Genomic DNA, 20,009 nt, shown 5'->3' with positions numbered 1-20,009 from the left:
AGAGAAGTATTTAGGAGATGAAGTCAGGTGCTGAAAAAAATAGGATGAGTGAAATTAGGGTCCAGGAGGTGTTCAGGAAGGCTACCAGGTCTGACTTAGGCAATCAGGTGGGTGTCAAACTAGGAAGGCAGGAGGTGGAACCCATTTGATGTGTAAGATAGTCCAGTTTAGGACAGCTTAGCAGCAGTCCAGCAGACAGTTGTATTCTCAAATCTCAGGTTCAAAAAAAAGTGGAAGATGTAAGAGAATGTAAAAGGAAAAAATGCAGATTTTGGCATTAAAGGTTTACAAAAGCCTGTAGGGGGAAAGTGCAAGGATAAGAAGATTAGGAGTGCAGGCCCGAAGGTTGTGGAACATCAGCATATAAAAGATGTAGACGGGAGACATGACTGAAGAGTCAGAAGGGCCTGGGGAGGCAGTAGTGTTGTGGATTCAGCGAGCAGAGGATCCCAGAGAGTTAGCAGAGCCACATACAGCAAGGGTGGGCATCTGCACTGGGAGCGTGATGGCACGCATTGGTTACCTTGGTGAGAACAGGTTTCGGGGGAGTTGGTGCCATCAGCCAGTTCGCAACTGGGCTCAAGAACGCTTAGGAAGGGAGCACGGGGGCTCAGAGGGGACAGCTTTTTTCACTTGGCTTGTCTGAGGAAAGGTGTGAGGGGTCCCCAGGAGCCAGTGTTTGTGGGGCACCACATGCAGTGGCTGTGGTCGTGGCCCTTTGAGGAGGCTTGTGCCACTACAAGTCGCTGGTGAACACTTTGCTGCTACCAGAAGTAGGTCATATTTATATTAGGTTGTGTGTTTGCATTTTTCTAAGTTGCGTTTTTACTTATACTAACAAAGGGGTAAAAAGTGTAGTGTGCCCCTGTGTCCATTAATGTGCTTTAACGTGGGCCTGTTCCCCCATCATTGAATGCTGTTGTGTCGCTCAAGCATCAGTCTTCTGCAGAGAGCGCTGTTGCACATTTCCCCGTAGTTTTCTTTCTAGCATCCCTTTAGCCCCTCCTTTTACACTCCTACCCGAGTTAGGAGTTCCACAGCACAGATCTTGCTGCCTCGCTGAATGGCATTCTGCAGGTTCTCCTGGTCCTCAGGAGAGCCAGCACCCACGCTTAGAGAGGTGCCGCAGGCCCCACAGCCTCTTCAAGGCAGCTCCTGACTCTCTCCAGACCTCACGCTTTAGGTCCCGGAAGGAAGACCCAGCTGTTCCACTTTCCTGGCTGCCCCAGGGTCCAGGCCTCTGTGCCCCACCCAGGGGAGCCTCCCTCTCTTGATGCTTCTCTCCTCTAGTCAGCTGAACACACCCTGACCCTTTCTTTAGGCGCCTGCTCATGTGTCACTGCTCGTGGGACCTTCCCAGGCAGAGCTGGCCATTCCTGTCCCTCCGTGGTGGCCCCTCCATGGTAGACTGAGTGTGCTGCATTGCAATCTCTGCACCTCCTTGCTTGTTCCCCTCTGAGATTTTGGACAAGGAGCATCTCCGTGCGCTTGGCTCCATGCCTGGCGCTTCATTCACACACAGGAGCTGTGCCTGACGACACTCACCTTTTCCTCCCTTCTCTCCAGGGAAGCAGTTCAAGTGCACAGTGTGTGACTACACGGCGGCCCAGAAGCCACAGCTGCTGCGGCACATGGAGCAGCACGCCTCTTTCAAGGTAAGCAGCTCGGCTGGCAGAGGCCATGAGCCAGACGGAGGTGCATCGCTTTTCAAAATGAATGAGGAGAGAGCTTCCTCTCATTGTTTTGGGTGCTCCCTTCATTTTCAGGCACCCTAGTGGGGTATTCCAAGGCATAACTCAGTTTATGGCATGCTTTCTCCTCTCAGAGGCATGACATTTCTCTGTCCTTTGGAAACCAAGCCCAGGATCAGAGTGTAAGGATGCATCCCAGAGAAAGGGCATGTGCAGAGCTCTTACCAGGCAGAACTGGGGTGATTTAGAGGAAACAGTGTGTGCTTCAAGGACAGATGTGTGTGCTCGCAGATCCTGGATTGCCTCAGGTAAAGCCCCTGATAGAGCAGGTATGTGGTGCCCACCTGGCAGGTGTCAGAAGAGGCCGGAGTTGGTGCTCAGAGTGCCCTCAGTGCCCGGCATGTGTGGCGAGCATCAGGAGGTGGCACTCTCCCTATTCTTTTAATGTCTCTCGATGTTCCTTTAATGTAGGTAGTGACAGCCACTTGGCCATTGCTTGTGGTGTGATTATTAACAACTGTGGTCCAGTGAATTTGTCTAATAAATATTCTGCCCTGCACTTGGCAGCTCAACCCTTAAAATTGCTGCTGCTGCTGCTTGTGTAGACACAGGGAGATGGAAAGCACGATGCTCTGCAGGGTTTGTTGAATTGTGTCCACACTAAATCTCAGAGAGTGGTGGAATGTGGAAGGGACGTTTGGTCCCCACAGCTGCATTTATCGAACACCAACTGTATGCCTGCACTGTGCCAGGAACTTCACCCATCAACTCTGATTTCCCCGCCAGGAGCTGCTGTCACACCTATTTGCCAAATAAGGAACCTGAGCCCCAGAGAAGTTAGTTCATCACCTGCTAATCTTTTCAGCCATGTCCATACCCACAGATTTCAGCTGCTGTTATAATATTGACCAACCTGTGTTGTCACCCTTTCTGAGGTGAGCAAGGCCCCTCCCCATCCACAAGCTCCTCTGATGCTTAGAACAGCGTTGTGAGAATCAATTCTCGTGCTCTTTTCTTATAGCTGAGAAATCAGGTAGCTCTGAGAGGTTAAGGGCTTACGTACTTTAAATATCCAGGAAGTGAAGGGACCAGAACTGGGGCTTCACCTCTGAGTCCTAGGCCTGACCTTTTCTCACTGTCATCTCAGTTACTCATTGTGGGCAGGAGGGGGAGGTAGAAAAACTGACTTACGCAGCTGCTTCAGTGTCTGCCCTGAACAGGCATTTCTTAGGTAAGATTCGCTTAGCAGGTCACCTGTTGGGAATGTCACAGTACCTCAGCTGAGGAGGCTCTTCTGTGTTAAGCGTATTTGGTACATAATTAAACTTAAGAACTTTATTTCACATTTCATACTCAAAGATGTGTTTCTTTGGGGGATCCTCGATTTTCTTAGACCAGTAAATTATGTGCTCGATAATGGAGAGCTCAGGCCACTCTCACATTGTGCACAAGAAACTTAGACCTGGCAAGGGTAACGACTGTTCTTGCTATTCCAGAATTGGAACTAGAATTTTCCTTCATTCCTGGGTTTTCAGGGTGGAGCGTTTTCCTTTCCTACCCAACCAGACAGTTGAACAGTCGCTGCCCTGAGATCCTCAGTGTTTTCTACTAAGTTTTGTGGAATCTTCGGTTTCTGCAGAGGAAATGGATTGGGATGGTTTGATTCAAGGTGTCGCTCTCGTGTGTAGTTCTCAGCCTTTTCCTGCCATCACACTGTTGCCGTCCGCTAGGGCGTTGGGAGCCCCCAGGCTCAGCTGGACCTGGGTCCTTTCTGGTCTCCTGTGGGTGCCTGTGGATGTAAGCATCCTCCCTACTGAGTGGTACCTGAACTGGAAATGAAATTCAGGCCCGATTAAGAACCTCTGAGTCTCTTGACTTCTCTCATCCTACACGGTAGTTAGGGTGCTCTTGTTAAACGTGACTGTAGGCATGCTTCCCAGCTGACGGGGGCTGACACCACAGACAAAGTGGATCCTGCCGCCCCCCCTCCTCACGGTAGTAACTGCTCTCTCCCTTCCCTCTCTGTCTGCCCCAGTAGGAGTTTTTTATGATCACTGTAACCGATTTCCCCCAGCTTAGTAGCTTACAGGAACACACATTTATTATCTCACAGTCTGTACAAGATTCCAACACAGGACTCACTGAGCTGAAGTCATGGTGATGGCAGGTTGGTGTTCTTCCTGGAGGCTCTCGGAGAAAACCATTTCTTTGGCTTTTCTTGCCTCTGGAGGCCATGTGCCTTTCTTGGCTCCTGGCCCCTTGCTCCGTCCTCAAAGCCAGCAGCGCAGCGCCTCCCTGTCTCCTTGTCTGGCTCTCCTCTGCCTCCCTCCTCTGTTGCAGGGACCCTTGTGATTCCCGTGGGTGCACCTGGATAACCCAGGATAGTGTCCTTATCTAAGGTCAGATGGTTAACAACCTTCATTCCACCTGTAGTCTGAATTCCTCTTTGCCATGTAAGGTTCCAGAGATTAGGGCAAGGACGTCTGGGTGGGCGGGCATTACTTTGCTGCTGTCTCCTACCATTGTTTTCTTCCACTCAGATCTACCATGTGGTAGATTATTTTCATCAAATTCAGAAAATTCTGAGTATACATACTCCTACATTCCCTTTTCATGCCAACAACAAACATCAAGATTTCAAACCTTTCTGTTGTACTCATCCTAGATGAGGCCTCAGAGCCTTCATGCAGACTCTGCTAATCTATTACACTTGCCTTGCAAGATGAAACAAATTTGCTTTTCTAGATCTAGATGCATAATTTACAACATACAATTTGTGTCAGGAAACACTGCTTTAATAAAGGCCAGCTTCTATATTGCCTTTTAAAATTACATGTTTTTACTTATATATTTATTTTAAAAGTAAAAGTAATATGTCTTCACTAAATAAGATTTAGAACATACTTTTTGGTCCCATGTAGAATTTCTGGATATATTATTATTATTATTTTTTTACCTGATTGAGGTCATGCTGTGATGTAGATGAGCCTCTTTTGATGGGGATGAGAATGTCCACTTTACCACTGATGAAGCTCTCTTGGAGAATGTGGCCTAGATGAGTGGCCAGATGGTTTAAGAACACTTCATTTCTGAGTCAGACAATAACCTCCTCCTCAAAGGCAGGACTGGAGAGCCTGCATGCTGTAGGCATTATAAACATTGCCTTCTATTTGTCATCATTTCATAGGCTTTATTCCATTCCATGAAAATATACTTATTAACTACTTCTAATGGCAGCGTATGGGTGAGTGTCAGAGTTTTATTAACTATTCTTCTCATATAACTGGACAGTTCGGTTGTTCCCAGTTGCTAGTACAGGTTCCCCTGCTGTGACATCTTCACGCTGAAGGCATTGCCACGTCATCCTAAAATGTAAAGGACGTTAAAACACTGGGCAAAGCCCATGAAACCACTGAGAACTCACAGATAGAGCTGCTTCTTGCTCTGTCATTAAAATGCTCTCCCTAGGGTGGCGCTGATATGGTCAGCCTTACAAAGTGCCAAAGAAGATGCTGGAACAACAGGAGCTGCCCCTGAGCCAGGCGTCTCTAAACAAAAACAGGCTTGTTGCCTCAGCCTAGCTATTCAGCTCTTTGCTTTCTTGCAAATCAACCAGCCACACCCCGTTCTGTCATGCAGTGAGGTCAGTGGGTGGCGGTCACCTTGGAGAAGTTTCCCTAGGAGGCTCTATAAACCCAAGACTGTTGACAGAAAGGTTCTCAATTACATGGCAAGTTGAGTCAGTTGAGGTTCCCTTGCACATTAATAAAACGTGCATTCTTTTATTATTTAAAAAATTGTTATTTTGAAATAATTTTAGGCTCACAAAAAGTCTCACACAGTTGCTGTGTATCTGTCACCCACCTTCCCCAATGGTAGCATCTTCTTTAATCATCGAATATTATCAATACTCAAGAAATTGCCTTTGGTATGCTGCTGTTTACCAAACTACAGACCTTATTTGGATTTTGTCACAGCGTTATCTTTTTTTTAAATTAATAAACTATTTTTTAAAGTAGTTTTAAATTCACAGCAAAACTGAGAGGTACAGAGATTTCCCACATACCACGAGCCTTCCTGCCCCAACGGCCCCCATTTGTAACATCCCCACCGGAGAGGCCTGTTTATTACAATTGGTGAACCTACGCTGACACATCATAATCTCCCGAAGCTCATAGTTTGCATCAGGGTTCACTCCTGCTCATGTACATTCTGTGGGGGTAGGCAAATGTGTAATGGCACGTGTCTGGCATTAGAGTGTCACGAGAATGATTTCAAGGCCCTTAAAGCCCTCTGTGCTCTGCCTGTTCATCCCTCTCCCCCCACAACCCCACCCCCTGTCACCACGGGTCCTTTACTTCTCCCACTTAGTATTGCTCACTTACAGTTTTCCACATCTTTTCATGGCTTGATAGATCATTTCTCTTTAGTGCTGAATAATATTCTATTTCCTGGATGCACCAAAGTTTGTTCTCTCATTCACCTACTGTAGGACATCTTGATTGATTCTAAGTTTTGGCAATTATGAATGAAGCTGTTCCCAACATCTGTGTGCAGTTTTTTGCGTGGGCATAAGTGTTCAGCCCCTGTGCTAAATACCAAGGAGCATTAGTGCTGGGTTGTACGGTAAGCATGTTTAGTTCTGTGAGAAGCTGCCAAACTGTCTTCCACCGTGGCTGTACCTTTCTGCATCCACACCAGCAGTGAAGGAGAGTTCCTGTTACCCTACATCCTTGTCAGCATTTGGTGGTATCAGAGTTCTGGATTTGGGTTATTCTGTGTGCAGTAATACCTCATTGCTGTAGTTTGCACTTCCCTGGTGGCCTGATGTGGAGGGGCTTTTCATATGCTTCCTTGTCATTTGTGTCTTCTCCAGGGAGGTGTCTATCCAGGTCTTTAGCTCATTTTTCACTCAGTTTATTCATTCTCTAGTTGTGAGTTTTAAGAGTTCTTTGTATATTTTGGATAACAGCTCTTTATGTGTCGTTTGCAAACATTTTTCCCAGTCTTAACTTGTCTTTTCATTCTCTTGAGTAATTTTATTTTTAAACATAGTTTTATGTTTTCATTTAAATGGGACATTCATTTAAAGAGGACACTTCTTTTTGCTAGGCTTGTATCATTGTATCATCAGTACTAAGTTCGGGAGTTATTTGTTCATTTCACTGGAATTCATACAATCTACGAAATTGGTAGTCACTGATTCTGAAAAGTGGAGTTGTGCTCTTTTCTCTTCTGTCATGAGGACATCGCAGTTGGTGGGGGAGGCGCTGACGAGCCTGAGAAGGGGAGGGGAGGAGGTAGACAGGGAAGGGAGGGGAGGGCAGCGGTTAGACACGTGCCAGAAGAAGCCACATGGGGGCCAACCTGGTAACCCCATATAGATAGGGTTCTACAGATCTACCATTTTTGCTGATTTGGGGTCACTCCCTCCCCAGGTTGCTTGCTATGTTGATTGTTTCACTCATCCATTCTAGGAAACTATTCTAGATTTCTCTTACTGCAGTTATTAGATAACAAAGCCTGAGAATGGTACTTTAAGATATTTTTCAAAATTCAAGATAAAAAGATTTAACAGAGTACATATGATGTTGGTTTTTTAACATTTGTCTTATTTTTATGAATGATTATCTCATATTTAAAAAAAAGCTTCTACCTGTAGCCCAGATGAAACATGAGCAAAGGGTATAAAGAGAACAGTTCACAGAGAAGGGACCAGCTCTTGGGTATATGACATGGCACCTAACCTCACTGAAAAATTTTTTAAAAATCAAATAAAACCACACTGAAGTACCATTTTTTACATATCAGGTCAGTAAATATTCTAGAGTTTGATAGCACACTTCGTTGGTAAAGCTGTGAGCAAAGAGCCATTCTCATTTGTTGCCATTGGGAGAGCAAATGGTTGCCACCCCTGTGGGGGTCAGTTCAGCAGAAGGTATCAAAATTGTAAAGGCAAGTAGTGTTGGCCTCAGCCGTGTCTCTTGTAAGACCTTATCTCACAGACACACTTGCTGATACACAGAAGGATGACTGTGTGGGGCTGTTTATGGGAAACAGCTGAAAGGTTCGTGAATAGAGCAAGTGGTTTGTGAACAGACACAAGTGGGACATCAAACAGCAGAGTGGTGTGTGGCTTCAAGAAAGAGTAAGGAAGCTCTCCATTTACTTCTTGGAAAGATACTTAAGGTGTGTAGTCAAGCGCAAAAAGCAAGATTTAGAACAGCATACAGTCTACTGCCTGTGATGTAAAAAAGGGCAAGGATATGTTTGTCTTTACTTATGTTTGCTTTAAAGCCTCTGGAAGACAGTACACAAAATAAACAAAGAGATACTACTGTTGGTGAGGGAGGGTTGAAACTGGGTGGAGGGGAGGTCAGGGCAGCAACCCTTTTCCCTGCATGTAATTTTGGAACCAGGTGAAGTGAACATTTTACCTGTTCAGTAAACTTAAGTAAACAACAAAACTGTAAATAAAAATGATGTTTTAGAAACTACCCAATGTCAAAGCAGAATGTAAACATGTTTATCATCGACGACATCATTCGATGAACGTAGTAACAAATTGCTTTTTGGGAGTCCATTGAGATTCTGTTTAGCATTTGAAAATCTTTGCACGCAATGAGATCTAATACAAAAAACACAGGATTTGGAACCAGATAGACCCAGGTTCAAATCATGGCCTTGCCACTTGCAGCCTGTGTTATTTAACTTGTTTATACGATTTTATTGTCTATAAAATGCCGATGGTAATATCTGTCTTCTGATGTTGAAGATACTAAAAGCAGAGCCATTTGTATGAGTAGTGGGTATGGTACGTCTTAAAGGTCAAAAAATGTTAAAAGAAGTTATAAAATAAAAGAAACAGGAAAAAAAAGATGTAAGAAAGGTTAATTATGTAAGTAAATATAAAATATATATATATATATATTTTTTTTTTGAGAGGGCATCTCTCATATTTATTGATCAAATGGTTGTTAACAACAATAAAATTCTGTATAGGGGAGTCAATGCTCAATGCACAATCATTAATCCACCCCCAGCCCAATTCTCGTCAGTCTCCAATCTTCTGAAGCATAACGAACAAGTTCTCACATGGTGAACAAATTCTTACATAGTGAATAAGTTCTTACATGGTGAACAGTACAAGGGCAGTCATCACAGAAACTTCCGGTTTTGATCATGCATTATGAACTATAAACAATCAGGTCAAATATGAATATTCGTTTGATTTTTATACTTCATTTATATGTGGATCCCACATTTCTCCCTTTATTATTATTATTATTTTTTTTTTTTAATAAAATGCTGAAGTGGTAGGTAGATGCAAGATAAAGGTAGAAAACATAGTTTAGTGTTGTAAGAGAGCAAATGTAGATGATCAGGTGTGTGCCTGTAGACTATGTGTTAATTCAAGCTAGACAAGGGCATTAAAACATCCACAGATGCAGAAGATTTCTCTCAAAACAGAGGGGGTGAGGTTCTAAGCCACACCACTGTTGATCCCCAATTTCTCACTTGATGGCCCCCCTGCGACTGTGCCTGTCTTAGGTTGTTCCTCCCTTGAGGAATCTTACCCGTCTCTGGCTAACCAGTCATCTTCTGGGGCCATACAGGGAGATGTAAAGTTGGTAAGTTAGAGAGAAGCCATATTGTTTGAAAAGGTTAGCTTTTTACTTCTTTGCAGATTTATGCCCTGTGGCTTCTATGCCCAGCATTTGTCTTGAGGTATCTTTACCACTTGGAGGAATTATGATACTCGGTAAATTCCATATGAGGCACGAATTGTATTTAAGGGTTGTAATTAGAAAGGAAGAAGAAAAGCTATAGAGGTAGCAGACGGAAGAAAACATGGGAGGATTGATTATTTCTTTGGCATATCTTCTTGTAGAGTAACTTAAGCATGTATAGGTTTTAAACTACTAATGAAATTGCACACACACATGAACATAATAGGAATACAGTTACATAACCAAAGCAGATCTATAATTACCAGCCATCTCCAGTGAAGCCAAGAAAACCAGTTAGGCACCCTAGGCATTTGTGAAAATTTGTCTATGATATGATGGATATTGTCCAACTGTACTTGAACAGTCTGAGAGAAATCAGACAAATTAAAACAACCCATTCCTGGGAACTGTTCACATCCCATATGTTCTTTTAACAGTAGATAGTCTGTAGTTGTAAGATTTTGGAGCGCTACAACTTGCACTTCTCTTAATTTTTGGTTGAGTTCCAACAGTATAGATCCAGTCAAGTTTGTTGTTTTACTGTATGCACAGGCCAGCTTAGATATCTCCTTCTTCATTCCAATGGCAAGTCCAGGAACCGGTGGGATGGATGCAGCTACAACTGCAGCATCGCTTGGATCTTTGTTGAGGTTTTTTGATGATCATCTTCTGGTATGAGTCTTCCAGAGAGTGCTGATGTTGGAAGTTCTTCTTCATATCGTATCTTAGTTCATTTTCTGGGTAGCCAAATTAGGCTTTGATCCTCTGTATAAACACAAACAGACCCTTTGCCCACACTTTGATATGCCCTTTATACCATTGTGTAGAACTCACTGGAGGTCACCACACAGGAACTGCTTTTTTTTTTTTTTAAGAGAAAGGAATATTATCAGCAAAGTGTACCTCCATAGCCGATCATCTGACACCCTTTAAGAGATCAAAATTAAGGATATTTAAAGCATGCATTAATCATTGATTTACAGTTAGTTTTATCCTATCAAGGAGTAATCCCCCTTTCTTTCTTTCTTTTTTTTTTATCTTTAATCTACACTTACATGAAGAATATTGTGTTTACTAGGCTCTCCCCTATACCATGTCCCCCCTATAAACCACTTTACAGTCACCGTCCATCAGCATAGCAATATGTTGTAGAATCACTACTTGTCTTCTCTGTGTTGTACAGCCCTCCCCTTTCTCCCTCCCCCCCATGCATGCTAATTTTAATACCCCTTTCTTCTTCCCACCCCTTATCCCTCCCTGCCCACCCATCCTCCCCAGTCCCTTTCCCTTTGGTACCTGTTAGTCCATTTTTGGGTTCTGTAATTCCGCTGCTGTTTTGCTCCTTCAGATTTTCCTTTGTTCTTATACTCCACAGATGAGTGAAATCATTGGGTATTTCTCTTCCTCCGCTTGGCTTATTTCACTGAGCATAATACCCTCTAGCTCCATCGATGTTGTTGCAAATTGTAGGATTTGTTTTCTTCTTATGGCTGAATAACATTCCATTGTGTATATGTACCACATCTTCTTTATCCATTCATCTACTGATGGACACTTGGGTTGCTTCCAATTCTTGGCTATTGTAAATAGTGCTGCGATAAACATAGGGGTGCATCTGTCTTTCTCAAACTTGATTGCTGCATTCTTAGGGTAAATTCCTTGGAGTGGAATTCCTAGGTAAAATGGTAGGTCTGTTTTGAGCACTTTGATGAACTTCCATACTGCTTTCCACAATGGTTGAACTAATTTACATTCCCACCAGCAGTGTAGGAGGGTTCCCCTTTCTCCACAGCCTCGCCAACATTTGTTGTGTTTGTCTTTTGGGTGGCAGCCATCCCTACTGGTGTGAGGTGATATCTCATTGTAGTTTTAATTTGCATTTCTCTGATAATTAGCGATGTGGACCATCTTTTCATGTATCTGTTGGCCATCTGTATTTCTTTTTTGGAGAACTGTCTGTTCAGTTCCTCTGCCCATTTTTTAATTGGATTATTTGTTTTTTGTTTGTTGAGGCGTGTGAGCTCTTTATATATTTTGGATGTCAAGCCTTTATCGGATGTGTCATTTTCAAATATATTCTCCCATACTGTAGGGTTCCTTTTTGTTCTATTGATGGTGTCTTTTGCTGTACAGAAGCTTTTCAGCTTAATGTAGTCCCACTTGCTCATTTTTGCTGTTGTTTTCCTTGCCCGGGGAGATATGTTCAAGAAGAGGTCACTCATGTTTATGTCTAAGAGAGATTTTTGCCTATGTTTTTTTCTAAGAGTTTTATGGTTTCATGACTTACATTCAGGTCTGTGATCCATTTTGAATTTACTTTTGTGTATGGGGTTAGACAATGGTCCAGTTTCATTCTCCTACATGTAGCTGTCCAGTTTTGCCAGCACCATCTGTTGAAGAGACTGTCATTTTGCCATTGTATGTCCATGGCTCCTTTATCAAATATTAATTGACCATATATGTTTGGATTAATTTCTGGAGTCTCTAATCTGTTCCACTGGTCTGTGGCTCTGTTCTTGTGCCAGTACCAAATTGTCTTGATTACTATGGCTTTGTAGTAGAGCTTGAAGTTGGGGAGTGAGATCCCCCCTACTTTATTCTTCTTTCTCAGAATTGCTTTGGCTATTCGGGGTCTTTGGTGTTTTCCATATGAATTTTTGAAATATTCGTTCCAGTTCATTGAAGAATGTTGCTGGTAATTTGATAGGAATTGCATCAAATCTGTATATTGCTTTGGGCAGGATGGCCATTTTGATGATATTAATTCTTCCTAGCCATGAGCATGGGATGAGTTTCCATTTGTTAGTGTCCCCTTTAATTTCTCTTAAGAGTGACTTGTAGTTTTCAGGGTATAGGTCTTTCACTTCTTTGGTTAGGTTTATTCCTAGGTATTTTATTCTTTTTGATGCAATTGTGAATGGAGTTGTTTTCCTGATTTCTCTTTCTATTGGTTCATTGTTAGTGTATAGGAAACCTACAGATTTCTGTGTGTTAATTTTGTATCCTGCAACTGTGCTGTATTCTGATATCAGTTCTAGTAGTTTTGGAGTGGAGTCTTTAGGGTTTTTTATGTACAATATCATATCATCTGCAAAAAGTGAGTGTTTAACTTCTTCTTTACCAATCTGGATTCCTTGTATTTCTTTGTTTTGTCTGATTGCTGTGGCTCGGACCTCTAGTACTATGTTAAATAACAGTGGGGAGAGTGGGCATCCCTGTCTAGTTTCCGATCTCAGAGGAAAAGCTTTCAGCTTCTCGCTATTCAGTATGATGTTGGCTGTGGGTTTATCATATATAGCGTTTATTATGTTGAGGTACTTTCCCTCTATTCCCATTTTGCTGAGAGTTTTTATCATGAATGGATGTTGAATTTTGTCAGATGCTTTTTCAGCATCTGTGGAGATGATCATGTGGTTTTTGTCTTTCTTTTTGTTGATGTGGTGGATGATGTTGATGGATTTTCGAATGTTGTACCATCCTTGCATCCCTGGGATGAATCCCACTTGGTCATGGTGTATGATCCTTTTGATATGCTGTTGAATTCTGTTTGCTAATATTTTATTGAGTATTTTTGCATCTACATTCATCGGGGATATTGGTCTGTAATTTTCTTTTTTGGTGGGGTCTTTGCCTGGTTTTGCTATTAGGGTGATGTTGGCTTCATAGAATGAGTTTGGGAGTATTCCCTCCTCTTCTATATTTTGGAACACTGTAAGGTGAATGGGTATTATGTCTTCTCTGTGTGTCTGATAAAATTCCGAGGTAAATCCGTCCATCCCCGGGGTTTTGTTCTTGGGTAGTTTTTTGATTACCATTTCAATTTCTTTGCTCGTAATTGGTTTGTTTAACTTTTGTGTTTCTTCCTTGGTCAGTCTTGGGGGGTTGTATTTTTCTAGGAAGTTGTCCATTTCTTCTAGGTTTTCCAGCTTGTTGGCATATAGGTTTTCATAGTAGTCTTTAATAATTCTTTGTGTTTCTGTGGAGTCTGTCATGATTTTTTCCATTCTCATTTCTGATTCTGTTGATTTGTGTTGATTCTCTTTTTCTCTTAATAAGTTTGGCTAGAGGCTTATCTATACCAGCTCTTGGTTTCGTTGATTTTTGCTATTGTTTTATTCTTCTCAATTTTGTTTATTTCTTCTCTGATCTTTATTATGTCCCTCCTTCTGCTGACTTTAGGCTTCATTTGTTCTTCTTTTTCCAGTTTTGATAACTGTGATGTTAGACTATTCATTTGGGATTGTTCTTCCTTCTTAAAGTGTGCCTGGATTGCTATATACATTCCTCTTAAGACTGCTTTTGCTACGTCCCACAGAAGTTGGGGCTTTTTGTTGTTGTCATTTGTTTCTATATATTCCTTGATCTCTATTTTGATTTGTTCATTGATCCATTGACTATTTAGAAGCGCGTTGTTAAACCTCCATGTGTTTGTGAGCCTTTTTGTTTTCTTTGTAGAATTTATTTCTAGTTTTATACCTTTGTGGTCTGAAAAATTGGTTGGTAGAATTTCAGTATTTTGGAATTTACTGAGGCTCTTTTTGTCGACTAGTATGTGGTCTATTCTGGAGAATGTTCCATGTGCACTTGAGAAGAATGTATATCCTGTTGCTTTTGGATGTAGAGTTCTATAGATGTTTATTAGGTCCATCTGTTGTACTGTGTTGTTCAGTGCCTCCATGTCCTTACTTATTTTCTGCCCAGTGGATCTATCCTTTGGGGTGAGTGGCGTGTTGAAGTCTCCTAAAATGAATGCATTGCATTCTTTTTCCCCCTTTAGTTCTGTTAGTATTTGTTTCACATATGCTGGTGCTCCTGTGTTGGGTGCATATATATTTAGAATGGTTATATCCTCTTGTTGGACTGAGCCCTTTATCATTATGTAGTGGTCTTCTTTATCTCTTGTTACTTTCTTTGTTTTGAAGTCTATTTTGTCTGATATTAGTACTGCAACCCCTGCTTTCTTCTCACTGTTATTTTTCTGAAATATGTTTTTCCATCCCTTGACTTTTAGTCTGTGCATGTCTTTGGGTTTAAGGTGAGTTTCTTGTAAGCAGCATATAGATGGGTCTTGCTTTTTTATCCATTCTATTACTCTGTGTCTTTTGATTGGTGCATTCAGTCCATTTACATTTAGGGTGACTATTGAGAGATATGTACTTATTGCCATTGCAAGCTTTAGATTCGTGGTTACCAAAGGTTCAAGGTTAGCCTCTTTCGTATCTTACTGCCTAACTTAGCTCGCTTATTGAGCTGTTATATACACTGTCTGGAGATTCTTTTCTTCTCTCCCTTCTTATTCCTCCTCCTCCATTCTTCATATGTTGTGTATTTCGTTCTGTGCTCTCTTTAGGAGTGCTCCCATCTAGAGCAGGCCCTGTAAGATGCCCCGTAGAGGTGGTTTGGGGGAAGCAAATTCCCTCAGCTTTTGCTTGTCTTGGAATTGTTTAATCCCACCATCATATTTAAATGATAGTCGTGCTGGATACGGTATCCTTGGTTCAAGGCCCTTCTGTTTCATTGCATTAAATATATCATGCCATTCTCTTCTGGCCTGTGGGGTTTCTGTTGAGAAGTGTGATGATAGCCTAATGGGTTTTCCTTTATAGGTGACCTTTTTCTCTCTAGCTGCCTTTAAAACTCTTTCCTTTTCCTTGATCCTTGCCATTTTAATTATTATGTGTCTTGGTGTTGTCTTCCTTGGATCCTTTCTGTTGGGGGTTCTGTGTATTTCCGTGGTCTGTTGGATTATTTCCTCCCCCAGTTTTGGGAAGTTTTCAGCAATTATTTCTTCAAAGACACTTTCTATCCCTTTTCCTCTCTCTTCTTCTTCTGGTACCCCTATAATACGGATATTGTTCCGTTTGGATTGGTCACATAGTTCTCTTAGTAGTGTTTCGTTCCTGGAGATCCTTTTATCTCTCTCTATGTCAGCCTCTATACGTTACTGTTCTCTGGTTTCTATTCCTTCAATGGCCTCTTGCATCTTATCCATTCTGCTTATAAATCCTTCCAGGGTTTGTTTCACTTCTGTAATCTCCTTCCTGGCATCTGTGATCTCCCTCCGGACTTCATCCCATTGCTCTTGCATTTTTCTCTGCCTCTCCGTCAGCATGTTCATGATTTTTATTTTGAAATCTTTTTCAGGAAGACTGGTTAGGTCTGTCTCCTTCTCAGGTGTTGTCTCTGTGATCTTTGTCTGCCTGTAGTTTTGCTTTTTCATGGTGATAGAGATGGTTTGCAGAGCTGGTACAAGTGACAGCTGGAAGAGCTTTCCTTCTTGTTGGTTTGTGGCCTTCCTCTCCTGGGAGAACAACAACCTCTAGTGGCTTGTGCTGGTCAGCTGCGCACAGACAGGGCTTCTGCTTCCTGCCCGGCTGCTACGGAGTTTATCTCTGCTGTTGCTGTGGGCATGGCCTGGCTGAGGCTACTGCTCCAAAATGATGGAGCCCCATTGGAGGGGGAGCGGCCGGGAGGCTATGTATCTCCGTAAGGGGCCTCCGTACTCCTTGCTGCCCAGGGGGTTAGAGTGCCCAAAGATCCCCAGATTCCCTGCCTCTGGACTAAGTGTCCTGCCCTGCCCCTTTAAGACTTCCAAAAAGCACTCTCCAAACCAAAACAACAACAGCAACAACAACAAAATAAATAAATAAATATATAATTAATTTTTTTTAAAAAAAGAAAAACACACGATATTCTTTGTCCTCAGGTGTTGGTCTCAGGCACCCGCTCACCAGTCCTGCCGCCCTGTTTCCTTAGTATCCAGGACCCCACATGCACTGTGTCTGCGCTGTGGTCCAGATGGCTGGGGCTGGGTGTTCAGCAGTCCTGGGCTCCTTCTCCCTCCTGCTCAGACCTCTCTCCTACCGCTGGGAGCTGAGGGGATGGGCGCTCGGGACCCGCCGGACTGGTGCTTGTATCTTACCCCCTTTGCGAGGCGCTGGGTTCTCGCAGGTTTGGATGTGGTCTGGATATTGTCCTGTGTCCTCTTGTCTCTATTTTAGGAAGAGTTGTCTTTGTTATATTTTCATAGATATATGTGGTTTCGGGAGGAGATTGCTGCTGCTCTACTCACGCCGCCATCTTGGCTCCACCTCTATAAAATATATTTCAAAAATTATACTGTCAAATGTATACTGTAAATACTATTTAAAGCAAAAAATAATACCAGTGTATTGAGGAGTTTGTGACATAAATAGAAGGAATCCAGCTTTGCCACTGACCAGCTGTGTGCCCTTGGGCACGATACCTAAGAGCTGTGCTTGTTTGTAGCTGGGGGAGAGAGCAGTACTTTTTGTCACTTACAGATTGTGAGTAGTAACCAGGTGCTTACAAGAAGTCTTGGCACGTCCTTCTCAGGTTCCTTCTATTGTAACTCTGCCCAGCTTCTTCCTTTCTCTTTCATCTTGGTATTGCCATGTCTGTACAGTGTCATCCTCTTATCACACTTTTGTTTAAGGTTCTTGGTGCCTGTGACATGCTCTGTTTGCTCACTGAGTTGTAGTCACCTAATTTGGTACATTCCTTTAAAACGTGCCTGACCACGTAAATATGCCACTTAACCCAGAGACCTTTTTACCAGCCACATTTCCTGGATAAAGCTCTTCATAAATTCACCTTCTGAGAGATGGAGTGTCTCTCCTGAGTGCTGCTGTTCAGTGGGGCTAGATCCGTCTGCTCAGTCTGGTCTCCTCTGCCAAGGGGCCAGCCGTGCCCTTGGCATGTCATTCTCTCCTGGGCACTGCTTCTCGCCTGTTGTTTGCATTGCACTGAGATGTCACAGGGCCCCAGTGATGGAAGGAGTTTGTACTTTGGGTCTTTGTTCTGTGAGGTGCCAAGTACACCCAAGAGGTTCCTGACTTCCAGGAATCAAGTCAAAATTCTGGTGTGAATTTTGGTGTGAATGTATGTGCAAGTCTGCAAAAAAAAAATTCTGTCTTAAATCAGCAACTTTCAAAATCTGTGCATTTTAGAAACTGGGCCGTGCTGACCCCTCCTTTTTACTTTAGACTTCTTCATTTCTGAAACAAGGCTCAGCTTGTTTGACAAATGGCTCTGGGTATTCCTCTGCCCTAGCTTCCAGAAGGTGAGGGCTGGCCTTCTCTCTTGTGGCCATAAATCCCTCAGATGCAGACGAGTATGTTCCTGTAAAAGGGACCAGCCAGGCCATATTCATGAAAAGGCACTGTTACATTTAACTTATATTTGATATGTATCTAAAACCTTTTAATCCTCAAAAATTTGTATTATGAAGCCTGAGGAATGTATTACCTGTTGTCCAATTAAAATTTGCATAATGCAAGTATTTTCTTAAAACTAACAGGAAGTAGGGGAGATTTCAATAGTCGATTTCATTACCACGGATGAACTTTTTTTGAGAATTTTGTATGGAGTACTTGATACCACAGTTTAATATTTAGAACTTTACAAGACTGCATACGTACAAATAAAGTACTAAATTTGCATCTGAATTTTTGATGCAAAACATGAGATGTTTACTCATTCCTTTAACATACCTTTTCTGTGCACCCACTGTGTGCCAAGTCCTATGCCAGGGGCAGGGGATGTTGGGGTGGAGCCAGGCCTCTGTCTGCCAGGTTTATGAGTCTGGGGAGAGCCACGTGTATTCAAAGCAACAGCATGTGTGTCAGTTGCTACAAGAAGGTCATGTGCTGAGTGCTGTGGGAACCTGGAGACCAGCTAATTAGCCCAACCCTTAACGTTTTTTAAAAGCCATGTCATATTTTAATTGGGTTAATATAGTATCATCCTATCACATAAAACCTATAGTAACCAGGAAGTTCTCTGGCTGACTGATACCCACATATGGAAGGGAGCTACTGTAGGCCCTGGTTGCATTCCTCATAGTGAAATGGGTCCCAAAGGCATTCACAGTGTGTCCACGTGAAGCTGAAACAAGTTACATATACAAAAGACACCAGGAACTGAGCTCATCTTAAGGGACTTGGATGCTAAATTGAACAAAGGTGGTATTTGGATGAGGTCAGCCAGGATGTGGCTATGCAAGTAATTGACTCCTAGTTTCCAGTCTAAACTTAGTGAGTAAGAGAGTGGAAGTGCGGAAATGATCTCAAATCAGCAGAATATTTAAAACCACACATTTATAAACAGTTCAAGTTGATCCTCAGTCTGATATTCTCAATCTTGCTCAGAAAGCTGAATCAACTGGCATTGCTTATGGTATCATATCTTTATTTCTGTAACTTCGTTTGTTCTGTCACAAGGTCAAATGTCTAGTTAAATATCTACTGTCAAAATTGAGAAGATGGGGACCTGTCCTTTCTAACAGCCTTGTGCTAGGCATTATGGCAGGTGTTTTCTGTATGTTACCTTATTTTGCTGTCAGAAACCCTGTAATGTGGGTATTGATATTCTCATCTTACAGATGAGGGAACTGAGGCCCTGAGTCCAGGTTAGTAACATACCCAAGAATAAAGCAGCAGTTTGTGAGTGCTGGAGCGGGGATCCGATCCTGTCCCTTTGTAGACAAAGCTCCTCTCTTTCCATCATACTTTCTCATTCTCAAGCCAAGTAGAGGGGCATTGTTGCCTCTCATCCTCTCACTGCCTTCATCATATAAATCTGCAGATGTGTGTTTACCTATGAAAACTCAAGCAAAATGCTGACTGAGTGTAAACTTAGCCGCTGGATCGTTTTCCAAGTTCAGTGGAAATTGCTGAACCTTGGGGCAGAGAGGGTAAGGAGTAAAGTGTAGGGTCTCTAGTGGTGCTTGTTTGCTTTTCAGTTCTTAATTTGCATGAAAATGAAGCATCTGAGATGACATGCTTTTCTTTTTTCTCTTAAGCATGTGTTTGTGTGTAAGAGGAGGAAGGGACGCAGCCGGGTGGCGGTGGCCGAAGGGGCCATTTATTAAGTTGTTTTCAACTGAAATGTCTCTGCTGAAAACCTGGCATGCCATCTTCAGCATCCTTGCATTTTAGATTTTTGAAGCACTTCTGAAAAAAGTAAAAGGAAATTGGACTGTCTTAGGTTAAATTAAAATCCTGTCTTTCTAATAGTGTGCAGTATATTCTCTGGAAATATTGTATTTTTGACAGCACAAGCGATTACCAAAAAGTCAATAATCAGAGAATGCTGAGGAGTCTCCTAAGCTCTAGCACGAAAAGCAATTAGTGTGGATTGATTTACTGTTATTTATTGTGATGAGATAATTGCTTCAATGCAAGCCATTCTTGAACTTGTGGTACCCCATGGTTTTAAAACATTTATTCTTTTAAATTGTTTAATTTGCCTCTGGCCTTTACAAGAGATGCCCCTGTCCTTGTTCAACGATACGAAGACCTGGCTCTTTGCTGTCTGGATCCTTAACCTCTGGCTGGCGTTGTCCCTGTTGCAGTTGACCCTGGAACGAAGCCCTGACCTCATGCTCTCAGGCTTATAAATCCTGAAGAGACAGGTCCAAAAACCCACAGGGCTCTTCTCTCCTGCACAGATGGCGTGGGGTGGTTTTGACCCATGGCTCAGGTTGCAGAGCACCATGGGGAGTGCCTAATGGCCTGCATCGCATGTGGCCAGTGGGGCAAGGAGAAGGGAGTGATATTCTTATTCA

General features: G+C 42.6%; 1 protein-coding gene across 4 annotated transcripts in view; it reads left to right on the top strand.

Annotated features, from left to right (window-relative positions):
• ZFAT (zinc finger and AT-hook domain containing) overlaps positions 1 to 20,009 on the top strand; it is a 204,245-nt gene that overhangs the window by 127,683 nt on the left and 56,553 nt on the right. For all 4 annotated transcript variants that reach the window (XM_073230174.1, XM_073230175.1, XM_073230177.1 and 1 more), the window contains one exon: positions 1,567 to 1,655. In XM_073230174.1, coding sequence (XP_073086275.1) covers positions 1,567 to 1,655 — 89 coding nt within the window. The remainder of the gene's footprint in view (positions 1 to 1,566; positions 1,656 to 20,009) is intronic.

This window comes from Manis javanica, chromosome 2 (assembly GCF_040802235.1).
Source record: "Manis javanica isolate MJ-LG chromosome 2, MJ_LKY, whole genome shotgun sequence".
Lineage (NCBI taxonomy): Eukaryota > Metazoa > Chordata > Mammalia > Pholidota > Manidae > Manis > Manis javanica.
Note: the sequence above shows the minus strand (reverse complement) of the source record. Positions and strands in the feature narration are given on the sequence as shown.